Consider the following 11,173-nt stretch of genomic DNA (forward strand, 5'->3'; position numbering starts at 1 on the left):
TTTTCACCAAAAATATAGGAGAGATAGATTTATATATATATATATATATATATATATATATATATATATATATATGGTTGATTTCAGAACAGAATCTATAGTCGAAGAACCATATTATGCTTTAAAATCTGTTAAAGCATGTATCACATATTAATGAATGAACTAAATATTAATCCACTCCGACCTTATCCTTATATATATATATATACACACACATGTACATGAATGAGAAATATGTCACCAACTTTAAAGTGATCATTATGGAATTGAAATTGAATACGTATGGACATTCTTGGTGGTGAGGACAAGTCCAAAAAGAATCATCATGAAATGACGAAAATGAGAGGCACCACCTAATTATCTTTTTTTTTGTTAAAAAAAACAAAGGAATGTTGTGTATATATATCTACTTAGCACACCATCCACAACATGTTACAAAAAAAAAAAGGCTTCTTTTCCTCTGAAAGGTTTGTTGAGAGAGAGAGGGAGAGAGAGAGAGAGAGAGAGAGAGAGAGAAGAAGAAGAAGAAGAGAGCATTTCGAATATAATATGGAAGAGAGAGAGGGAAGAAGAGAAGAAAACGAGTACGTGTGGATATCGTTTAGGTTCTTTGACGAAATCGTAAAAGCTTTCTTCAAGTGCATTGGTCTCGAACCTTCTCCTCCACGGTCCAAAATCCATTCCGTAAGTATATTATCGATCCAAATCATTCCATGGAGTTTCGTATTAATTAGATATTATATACACGCACGATAGAATTGAAGTAAAAAAGTGAATCAAGATTACACAACACAGGAGGAGGATGCGACGGCCATCCAAGTGTCGACGAGGGCTTTACCTTTGAAGCCGAAGAAGAAAGAGAAGCAGAGAGCGACCACCGGCAAGCCTGGCGCTGTCAACTAATCTTTAATTATACCCATATATACATATGAATATGGTTATCATTAAAATTAGTAAAATCATATATATATATATATATACATGCATATATATGTGTGTGTGTGTGTGTGTGTGATGGTAATTAAATACGTTTTACATGTCACTGGACTTGGAGAATTTCGGATTTTATTTATTATGGTTAAAAAGCAAGAATGAAGTGAAGAGTACAATGATGATGTGAAGATGGGCCCACCAGACGGAGTGGAGAATCTTTTGATAATGAAGACATAAATGTACATTCGCCTCCCATTATGTCACGTTGTTACACGACACGATCACCAAGAAATTGGACCCAATTCATGTTGGGATATATTTTGGTAAGAGGTTAATTAGGTGCGAAAGTACCAGCAATGAAATGCCTTTACGTGTATATGTGGGTAATTTAATTTTGAATCATATTCTTCAAATTCAAATTATTACAACATACATACATACATATATATATGTGTACGTTTATTGTAGATGAGTTGATTAGTATACCACACTGTCATGCTAAAGCATGTTTAGTTGTATTCATCAAACCAATTATACACAAATTGTTGAGAAGATTAAGTTAAATGAGTAGTAAGATGAGTCTCGGTCTTCAATATAGTCTATCCTTTTTTAAAAAAAAAGATAAGTTTGGTTAATTTAATTAGTCATTTTGATAATAGAAGGTCGAGTGGCATGGCTCACAAAATGACAAAGCCAAGTTCAAGTTGACCAAAATGGCCGACACCTAACACCGAGTGACCCTCTCTCTCTCTATAAAGCTGAGACAGAATTACGTAATTCCACACAAGGCGAGAAGAGAAGACAATTGGCTGGCGACCTCACAGAGAGAGAGAGAGAGAGAGAGAGAGAGATTGGAATAGGATGGAGAGAGAAAGAAGAGGAGAAGAGAGAGAGTTCATGTGCATGCCGTTTAGGGTCATGGACGAAGCCCTTAAACCTTTCCTCAGATGCCTCGGTCTTTATAAATCTTCTCCTTCTTCTTCTGCTCCATGGTCCGAAAATCACTCGGTAAGCAATTCTTGACGATGGATAATAATTTAACATTATATATATATATATATGTGTGTGTGTGCGTGTGTGTGTGCGTAGGGATCTGGGTTATAATGTATATATGTGGGTACTATATAATATATATACATATATATGTATATGTGCAGGAGGAGACAACCATCATGGAAGTGACGACAAGAAAAGCAACGGTGAAGCCAAAAGAACAGAATAAGCAAAAAACAACGCCGGGCAAGCCTGGCGGTGTCAACAAAAAACCCTCCTAATCAGTCCTTCCTGATTTCTATCACTTACAATATGCAAATTCTATATATATATCTCCATTAATAATAAGCATATGTAATTTGTCTATATACATATATATATATATTTTTATATATACATGTGTGTGTATGTGTGTACGTCTGTAAGTAATTAATCAAGCGTTTATTGTTTCAGTTCTTTTTTTTCATTGTTTCGAATTATTTATATAGTATAAATATTGTCACATGATATTGACCGATTGCTGCGGGAAAATTACTTGTCAACATTGTAAAATATGAACGATACATTTCGATGACTGTGTAATTTTATTATAAAAACTTGCTATATCTTTAACACCAAAATCGGTTCAAATCTAGAGGCACGTCGTTTTTCCTTTGTCCAAACCTTAGGACAATATGTAATATATTATATGCCACGAACAGTAAAGTCAGCTGAAACAATAATTTGGTATTCTTGTGGCTGTCCACGTTTCATTTATTATATAAAATTGTATGTGTATATAACCCTATCATTTTCGCATAATTGCAACAAAAAAAACAAAGGATAAGTTACATAATTACATTTACTCTAGTGCAATTTATATTTGGTAATTATTGACATGTCTCCGTCACTCGATTTATGCACCCACCCCTAAAAAAGTATCGATATTATAACATTATATGATAGGGGTGAAAACCTTTATTTTAAATAAACATAATTGGCAGTGGAACGCGAGAGTTGTCGGAGACAAATTAATTAGAAAGAATTGCAAAATGAACCAATTGAACAGCCTATCTATCTAATTACTTAGTATTTAACACAATGATTGAATGCCATGTATAAAACGTCTTGAAATTTGTATGTATGTATGTATGTATGTATGTATGTATGTATGTATGTATGTATGTATGTATGTATGTATGTATGTATGTATGTATGTATGTATGTATGTATGTATGTATGTATGTATGTATGTATGTATGTATGTATGTATGTATGTATGTATGTATGTATGTATGTATGTATGTATGTATGTATGTATGTATGTATGTATGTATGTATGTATGTATGTATGTATGTATGTATGTATGTATGTATGTATGTATGTATGTATGTATGTATGTATGTATGTATGTATGTATGTATGTATGTATGTATGTATGTATGTATGTATGTATGTATGTATGTATGTATGTATGTATGTATGTATGTATGTATGTATGTATGTATGTATGTATGTATGTATGTATGTATGTATGTATGTATGTATGTATGTATGTATGTATGTATGTATGTATGTATGTATGTATGTATGTATGTATGTATGTATGTATGTATGTATGTATGTATGTATGTATGTATGTATGTATGTATGTATGTATGTATGTATGTATGTATGTATGTATGTATGTATGTATGTATGTATGTATGTATGTATGTATGTATGTATGTATGTATGTATGTATGTATGTATGTATGTATGTATGTATGTATGTATGTATGTATGTATGTATGTATGTATGTATGTATGTATGTATGTATGTATGTATGTATGTATGTATGTATGTATGTATGTATGTATGTATGTATGTATGTATGTATGTATGTATGTATGTATGTATGTATGTATGTATGTATGTATGTATGTATGTATGTATGTATGTATGTATGTATGTATGTATGTATGTATGCATGCATGTATGTATGCATGTATGTATGTATGCATGCATGTATGTATGTATGCATGCTAAAACCAATCAATAAATATTACAGGATCACTTGAATCTAGACTTTAAGAAAACAATAGATCTCGTTAATCATTTTTCTATTTGTCTAACATCCCATGTCATACGTCGAGAAATTGGTACGTACGTATTAGCATCTAGCATAATATATAGAGTTAACGCGTTATGATGTACCATTATTATATTATATATATTTTTTGCAATAAAGAATGTGAAAAACGTTCATTAATCAAATAAGCACCCAAATAAATACCAAATGACCCAATAATGCATTATTCGATTATAATATTTACCCATCAATATCATCTTGAATTCATCAATTATCCTATAGACACAAGAGATAACAAAAACTTTGGAGAAACCCGTTCTTTGTAAAATGATGTTTGATGTCTTCGACCAAGCCGTGAAAGCTTCCTTGAGGTGTCTCTTTGGTCTACAACCATCGATGCCCGAATATTACAAGGTGACAGCAACTGTATATATTCTACATTTTTGGTCTCTTATTATACATATATACATATATAGGAGAATTGATGAATCCTGGAGAATCAACATCATATTTATCATCATGATGTCACATGAACATGGTTAAACATTCTGGGAAAACAATACTAGGAAGCCAGTAAAAACCTCTGTGCCTAATGAAAGAGGGGATCTTGCTGCCGGAAAGAAGCAAGAAACGCACGAAACAGAGGAAACAGATTGCTGACCTGTCAACCGGAAGTCAGCGTCGGGTTTCGTAGCTATTGTTGCTTAGAGCGTTTCGTGAGAAAGCTGAAAGCCATCTTAGAAATCCGAGTTATAGTGAAAATCAATTTCAGGAGAGATCGTCCTTTCACGATACCTTCCCTCAAGTTCCTCGCAGCTCTAGCTACCCGGGGGCCCGTTTTCTGCTCCGTGTTTGGGTACTCTGCCTCCTGCATGGAAACTACTGAAAGTAAAGATGGGAGTGAAAATTTAACAGCAAACTTCCGATTTTTCAGCACAGTTCAAGCATGGGTTTTAGAAGAGGGTTTTGAAGTTTTTTTAAGGCAACCTGGATCCATATTTGTTAATCTCCGCAATCTCTCTTCGGCTAAGCGAACAGCTCGAGTTGAGTTTCTAACACCTTGAGTGATGTCATGCCTGCAAAAAAACAGACAAAATCAACATTTACACCAACAGTCTTCAAAGCCAAGATTCAAGTAAAGAGAGCTCTAACCCCAAATCACTGAGCTCCATTGTCAAGTCACTGATCTCCATTCCCGACAAACGGATGGCTGCCATTGTATCAGGCAGCTCTTCTCTGGTTACATCCATAAGCTTTGTTAGTGACTCGGCCGCTTTCCTGAAAGCCTTATCAAGCATCATAAGGAACAGATTAGAGAAAGAAGAATGTGATGATCATCACAAAGAACATAGAATTGGATTATATCCAATATTCTGTATATCATCAAAGAGAAGAAAAAAATTTGTTAATGAGGAGAGATGGTGGAGACCGAACCAGAAGAGCAGGAATTGCAGCAAAGAAAAGCCATGTTGCTGAAACTGCTGTCTGCAATTTATTAGAAGAAATTTCACAGTGAACACCACATAAACCATCGTAATTTCATATCCTCGAAGAACCCTCCACTCAGAGAAACCATCGAGATTATTCTTGAGCCGTGAGATCGAAGATAACAAATCCCGGAGTTCGAAATAACACCAGATCATTGAACTAGATAGTAAAATGATTTCTCTATTACTAAATTATGCACATAAATAAACAACTACATAGAAAAACAGCTGAATTACACAACGAGATAATGTGCTTATCACAGAAACCAACATAAATCCAAGTGAAACCAAGAAGCAATACTGAAATTGAGCGGTGAAATGGCGATAATCTCGCAGATGAACAGTGAATCTTACAGCGCAAGCGATGACATTGAGCAAGACGATGTGTTTATGCGTAAGTGTCCACTGAGAGAAATGGAGAGGAGGAGGACCGACGGACTCCGTCAGACGGGAGGGGGACGACAGCTCGGAAGTTCCCGGAGGCGCCGAATCCAACGGCGGAGAACTCGCAGCTGATACGTGCACGGATAGCAAGGCCGGCGGAGCGAGCCGCCGGAGCGGAGGCCGAAAAGTATACCGACGGAGAAGAGAAGCATTAAAGCCCACGAAGCCATGATGAAGAATCGGATTCCGCAATATTGCAGGGTCCGAGACCTGCAATTTCGAAACGACGAACATTACGATGATTTGAATTCGATCTACTCTTCCAGAGTCCTCGTTAACTTCGAGCTGGAGCTGCTACACAACAATGGATGTGACTTGTGCGAGAGAGGAATAAAACGAAATTTACTAGGAATGCCTTACATTTTACTTTAATTACATAAAACGTCCCTTATTATTACTTTTATCTATTGAGACCTTACTTCAATTTCTTCCCACTAGCAAAACAATATGGGTCGAGGGCCCATTTACTAGACAATTAGATGGCCCACGTGCCACATTAGCTTTTACCCATCTAACTTTTCTGTTACGGACCGTAATGGGCTCACACTTTGTGGGCCAACATCCTACGTGTCAACTCAGAGATGTTTAAGCGGATCTTTCTAAGAGCCACGTCACTGGCTGTCTCTACACGTGGCAAGAGCCCTTTTCTCCATGTGTGCCTCTCTCCCATATCTTCCAGGTTCGTCGTCTTCTTCATGTTCGTATGTTTTCTGGTCATGCCGATTTGAAAGTCGTAATGACTAACTTTCAGATTACAAACAATGTCGACGATTAAGATTCCATCATCTTTCCGAATTCACATACCATCACGTGTCGTGCCGAAACCGCAATGGCTTTGTGCTGGTCCGCACATGACAACATGTCGGACACGGACCAGGTCCAAGAACAAGGCTTTCAACGTATATGCAGTGGCTGTACACAGATTGAAGCTGATCGGTCCGGACGGAGAAGAGCATGAGTTCGAAGCAAGAGAAGACACGTGCGTACTGGAATCCGCAGAGGACGAAGGACTCGAGCTTCCGTACTCGTGCAGGTCGGGGACATGTGGAACATGTGCCGGAAAATTAGTGTCGGGAAGTGTGGATCAATCTCAAGGATCGTTCCTCGACGACGACCAGATCGATGAAGGGTACGTCCTCACATGTGTAGCGCAGCCGCTGTCAGACGGTGTTATTTACACCCACAAGCAAGCCGATCTGTAATGCCGCACGTGTTGTAATTGTGTTACACTTTTGTTGGTGTATGTGGTTATATATGTTGGTCCATTTTCACATGAGATTACGATATGATTTGTGAAACCAATATAAGATATTTCATCTGCAAACCAGATTCTTGGCTCGGCAGCACAAAGACTTGAGACAGCTTTCTCACATCTATGGTCATATGACCGACAATGGAATTTTAAAATCGATATAATTTGATCGAACAACCAAAACAAGGACCAGAATCCAAAAAGTTACATTCAAGTTGGATGAAAAAAAAATTACAAAAAAATACGGATGGAAGCCACAACTGTTGCAGCTTCATACTACAAACCATAAATTATCAAATAGAGCAGTTCTTGTAATGTTACACAAAAGGCTTTGCTCTATACTCCATGGCAAGCTCGGCGAAATGCTCCTTCCATTCATGGAAACCCGCGAATGGAATCAATCCGCTCAACAATGGGAGAAAGAAGAGAATGGTGGTGTAGAAGAGAGCGCGTCTTGCCCAGTAGGGAACCAAGGGGCGGCCATTTGTCTGTTTGGTCACAGTTACAGGGCCGTACAGAACAGCAAACAAGGCTGATGTGAAGATGTTTGAGAAGAAATGGACAAGACAAAGCGTCTCCCAGAAGGCGAGCCAATGGTATCCGTTCCCGCCTAATGTGTCCACGCAGAACTTGCCGGCTAGACCACATAGAACACCCAGGAGGAGAAGAATGAAAGTGACCGGCATTGTCTGCTTGCAAGAAGATGACCGGATGATAATGGAGTAGGAGATGGTTAGGATCATTAGGAGACCGAACAGCATCTGGGTCGCCACCCTGACCTGGCATTTCAGCGTGCTCCAGCCCGAGCTCATAGACGAGACCCGTTTTGGCATCCACCAAGAACTCCTCTCCTGAAACAAGAAAACTCAGGTATTACCCTTAACTTTGTTTCTTTCGAGAATCCACACAACAAGAATTTGATTATACTAACCTCTGGAGAAGGCACACAAACTGCAGTAGCTTCTATGATCTTCTGGTAGGAGAAGACATAAGCACCATACAACAGAGAAGCCAGCATGATGAAAAGCCCTGCAACGAGACAGTCGATACATCGCTTAAGCAGCTCAGCCTGTCTTGTGTCTCCTAGTTCGGTCTTGAATTTTTCGGCTTTGAATGACGCTTTTGACACGCCAATCTCTAACTTTGACCTTTCGAGATTGTTCGATTCATAATTTAGTGCCAGCTCTGTCTCTTTCAACCTCAGTTTTCTCATGGTGAGACCAATCTCCAGGCTCTTTAGGTCGTTTGCACGTGCCTGCTCTACCACCAGTGATCTTTCTATTGTGGTCATCTGGTTGTTTCTAGACAGTGATGGGTTTCTAGTAATACAAGACAACTGGCGTGTGTCTTCCTGCAAGGTGAGCTCTCCTGTTGAAGAGCTTGTTATTGCTCTGTCCTGGATTTCTTCATACATAGATGTAACATATGAAGGTTCTCTCACAGGCAGTTCCATTTCTGAGCATACATTTCTCATAGAACAGTCCGAGACAGAATCTCCATCATTACAGTCTAACTGATGCCTTTCCCTTGTCAATGGTGATGCCTCGTTAATCAATCGTAGGGTCCTCAGTGTACTCCTGAATGATCTCTCGAAGTTCCCAGCAAAGGAACCAAACTTGTTCCCATAGACCTGTCACCACATCGTATGGTAAAAAACTCGAAAACTTGAAGAAAGGAACCGAGCAGATGAATTGTCAATTAGGGTTTTAGCTTACATTGGCTAAAGATTCTCTGACAGCCGAAGCACAAATCTGCAGCAGAATCAGTGAAAGTGTTGCTAGTTACTAACAAAAAAACAAACAATGGTAAACAGATGGATCTGAAACTGATTTTCAAGCAGCCTCGTTCCGTCCGGGGAAAAAAATAGCGAAAGTTCAATTCACTTACCACTGCAAGATCGTTGACGGGCACATTTTGATCGGCAGCATTGTTCCTCTCAAGAACCTAGAGGAATCAACAGGGCAAGTAAATGGCTTTTGACAGAAGAGAAGAATCAGACCGAAAAATTGTACAGAAGTTGGGGCAATCTCTTTGACAAATTGTTCCCTTCCGACAGAATAGTTTACGTGGCAGAGTGGTACTAGACATCTTGCAAAAAGATGTATCATCTTGCCCTAAAACAGTCATCAAGTCATGTATCAAAAGAGGATTCGAGTAGTTCTAAACTAAAGCCCATTGAATTTATAGCAGAACTTCTACAGGAAGATAGAGTTGTCTAAAAGATTCGAAATTTTAGCACGGATTCTAGGTTTCATCTCAAACTGAAAACCACCCAGAACAATCATGTCTAAACCGAATACATTAAGCCATGTGGGTGCGAGAGACTGAGAAAGCTTGGGAATTTGAACGAACCAGATTAACAAAAGCCGCAATCGACATGCCGAGAGGGAGGGCCAAGGAGTCAACTTGCTGTTCCCCGACGGTTCTCCGAGCCGTACCCAACCGTACCGTAGGGTTTCGCGATCGGGGTGCCACGCGCGACGCTCTGCGCGTGGGGTTGGGAAGAGAGGTAGAGGACGATTGCATTGGAAGAGACGAAGAACACGAGCAAGAAGAAGACGAAGAAGACGCCTCGTCGTTGTTCAATTTCTTCTTCCCCTTGATCTTTCTGTTTTCCTTCTCCGTGTTCTTCTTCCTCCTCCTCCTCTTCTCATCTCTGATTCCGTCGTCGATGAGCTCCAGAGGATGAATCTCAGCCGTCGGATCTGCCGGGTCGGCGATGGGCGGTTGGGCTTCTGACGGAGGAGAGGAGCGGGCTTCCATGGCAAGGAAACATAACTTATGGGGTCAATTTGAGACTTCCAACAAAGTGTATAAATCCGAAAGAATTTCGCCGCTTGGAAAAACGTTTGAAATTCCGCCCCCTTTTTTTTTCCTTTTTCTTCTTCCTGCTTTCTTTTTACGCCTCATTTGATGCTTAATTAACTATTTGAAAATTACTTTTCCTAATGTTTTTTTATTAATTTAATCAAATATAACCACATACATTATGCTTTTCTTTTGGTAAAACATCTAATTTAGGCCAAATGAAATAAATTGGTAAAGTTTTTTTATATAAAATCTATAAAATATTATGCCTAACAGATATTAAAAAATATATATAAAAGAGATACAGAATCTAACAATGTTGTAAAAAATATTCTCTGATCAAGAAATAACAAAATTTCCAAAATACAAGCAACTTGCTAAAGTTGGCGACGTGTAGGCCTATAGGCCCAAAATAGGCCCATAGATAAAGTAGGGCCCATGGTCTACATGGGCCACGATCCAGTTTTTAGCCTTCAATAATTCTATTCATTCTTAAAAATCAGTGACAGAATAAATAAAAAAAATATCACACGTCATCGTAAAAGTGTCCGAAAAAATCGACGTGACCCTACACGGTGTACTCATCGACCAATCAGAATGGCCCAGCATCTCCTTCGTTCATCTCATCTGTTGCCACGTGTTCACTTCATATCCACCTCTTTATTTTTTTTCCTTTTAAAGTTTTTTACATTTAAATATCCGTTTGCTGCTCCCGTATCACTTGCTTCGTCTCTCACGCGCAGCAGAATCTTTGTCATCAGTTCCTCACTATATGGAAATTAGGGTTTCTGCTCTGAAAAACCCACCAATGGCGGCGGCTTCTTCTTCTTCTTCTCTGCTGCTGCCGGTCGTCTGTTTGGTTTCTCTCCCGGCAATCTACGTTCCGTCGTCCCGTTTCTCTCTGCGGAAATTTCCTGTCTAGAAATCGCTTGAATTGTCGCAATTATACACTTGCGGATTTGCAGGTTCTTGATTCAGAAAAGCCCCACTACAAAATGAATATGAAGATTGATGACATTATCAGACAGAGAAACATGTCAGAAAACAAGAAGACAGCATAAGATGAGATTCACTGTAATGAAAGTGCCATGCCATCCCTCCTCAGTCTTCAAACCAGTTCTATCACAGAGAGAGAGAGAGAGAGAGAGAGAGAGAGAGAGAGAGAGAGAGAGAGAGAGAGAGAGAGAGAAGAGGATGAGGGAGG

The 11,173-nt window shown here is 38.8% G+C and overlaps 4 protein-coding genes across 10 annotated transcripts; 2 read left to right on the top strand and 2 right to left on the bottom strand.

The window, feature by feature from the left end:
* Positions 1–914: 914 nt before the first annotated feature.
* Positions 915–2,316, top strand: LOC104818478 (elicitor peptide 1-like). The gene is made up of 3 exons (XM_010548084.2): positions 915–1,256; positions 1,593–1,941; positions 2,091–2,316. Exons 2-3 carry the CDS (start codon positions 1,795–1,797, stop codon positions 2,205–2,207), a joined length of 264 nt encoding a protein of 87 aa, XP_010546386.1. The 5' UTR covers positions 915–1,256; positions 1,593–1,794; the 3' UTR covers positions 2,208–2,316.
* A 1,859-nt stretch (positions 2,317–4,175) lies between these two features.
* Positions 4,176–6,219, bottom strand: LOC104818479. Of its 7 annotated transcripts, XM_010548088.2 has the most exons (7): positions 5,820–6,219; positions 5,413–5,463; positions 5,131–5,264; positions 4,966–5,054; positions 4,774–4,860; positions 4,640–4,703; positions 4,176–4,362 (listed from the first exon to the last, which is right to left on the bottom strand). In XM_010548088.2, exons 1-6 carry the CDS (start codon positions 6,141–6,143, stop codon positions 4,654–4,656), a joined length of 735 nt encoding a protein of 244 aa, XP_010546390.1. In that variant the 5' UTR covers positions 6,144–6,219; the 3' UTR covers positions 4,176–4,362; positions 4,640–4,653. The 7 variants fall into 7 exon arrangements, with proteins under 7 accessions (XP_010546390.1, XP_010546388.1, XP_019058617.1 ...); XM_010548086.1 differs by having other exon boundaries at positions 4,640–4,860; XM_019203072.1 differs by lacking the exon at positions 4,176–4,362 and having other exon boundaries at positions 4,394–4,703.
* A 414-nt stretch (positions 6,220–6,633) lies between these two features.
* On the top strand, positions 6,634–7,233 carry LOC104818480 (ferredoxin, root R-B2). The gene has a single exon (XM_010548092.1). It carries the CDS (start codon positions 6,671–6,673, stop codon positions 7,109–7,111), a length of 441 nt encoding a protein of 146 aa, XP_010546394.1. The 5' UTR covers positions 6,634–6,670; the 3' UTR covers positions 7,112–7,233.
* Positions 7,234–7,303: 70 nt separating this feature from the next.
* Positions 7,304–10,004, bottom strand: LOC104818481 (protein CPR-5). Its single transcript, XM_010548093.2, has 5 exons — positions 9,514–10,004; positions 9,049–9,105; positions 8,877–8,912; positions 8,093–8,791; positions 7,304–8,012 (listed from the first exon to the last, which is right to left on the bottom strand). Exons 1-5 carry the CDS (start codon positions 9,922–9,924, stop codon positions 7,479–7,481), a joined length of 1,737 nt encoding a protein of 578 aa, XP_010546395.1. The 5' UTR covers positions 9,925–10,004; the 3' UTR covers positions 7,304–7,478.
* Positions 10,005–11,173: the final 1,169 nt, after the last annotated feature.

Source organism: Tarenaya hassleriana, unplaced genomic scaffold (assembly GCF_000463585.1).
Source record: "Tarenaya hassleriana unplaced genomic scaffold, ASM46358v1 Cleome29, whole genome shotgun sequence".
NCBI lineage: Eukaryota > Viridiplantae > Streptophyta > Magnoliopsida > Brassicales > Cleomaceae > Tarenaya > Tarenaya hassleriana.

Bases quoted from the DNA above. Each gene is read 5' to 3' on its own strand.
- LOC104818478 (XM_010548084.2), top strand. From the start codon at position 1,795: ATGGAGAGAGAAAGAAGAGGAGAAGAGAGAGAGTTCATGTGCATGCCG. The intron at 1,942-2,090 runs GTAAGCAATTCT...GTATATGTGCAG, and splicing joins CATGGTCCGAAAATCACTCG to GAGGAGACAACCATCATGGA.
- LOC104818479 (XM_010548086.1), bottom strand. From the start codon at position 6,143: ATGTTCGTCGTTTCGAAATTGCAGGTCTCGGACCCTGCAATATTGCGG. The intron at 5,464-5,819 runs GTAAGATTCACT...AATAAATTGCAG, and splicing joins TCAATGTCATCGCTTGCGCT to ACAGCAGTTTCAGCAACATG. The intron at 4,861-4,965 runs GTTGCCTTAAAA...CTTTACTTTCAG, and splicing joins ATTAACAAATATGGATCCAG to TAGTTTCCATGCAGGAGGCA.
- LOC104818480 (XM_010548092.1), top strand. From the start codon at position 6,671: ATGTCGACGATTAAGATTCCATCATCTTTCCGAATTCACATACCATCA.
- LOC104818481 (XM_010548093.2), bottom strand. From the start codon at position 9,924: ATGGAAGCCCGCTCCTCTCCTCCGTCAGAAGCCCAACCGCCCATCGCC. The intron at 9,106-9,513 runs GTTCGTTCAAAT...TGATTCCTCTAG, and splicing joins TTGCGGCTTTTGTTAATCTG to GTTCTTGAGAGGAACAATGC. The intron at 8,913-9,048 runs GTAAGTGAATTG...ATTCTGCTGCAG, and splicing joins CCGTCAACGATCTTGCAGTG to ATTTGTGCTTCGGCTGTCAG.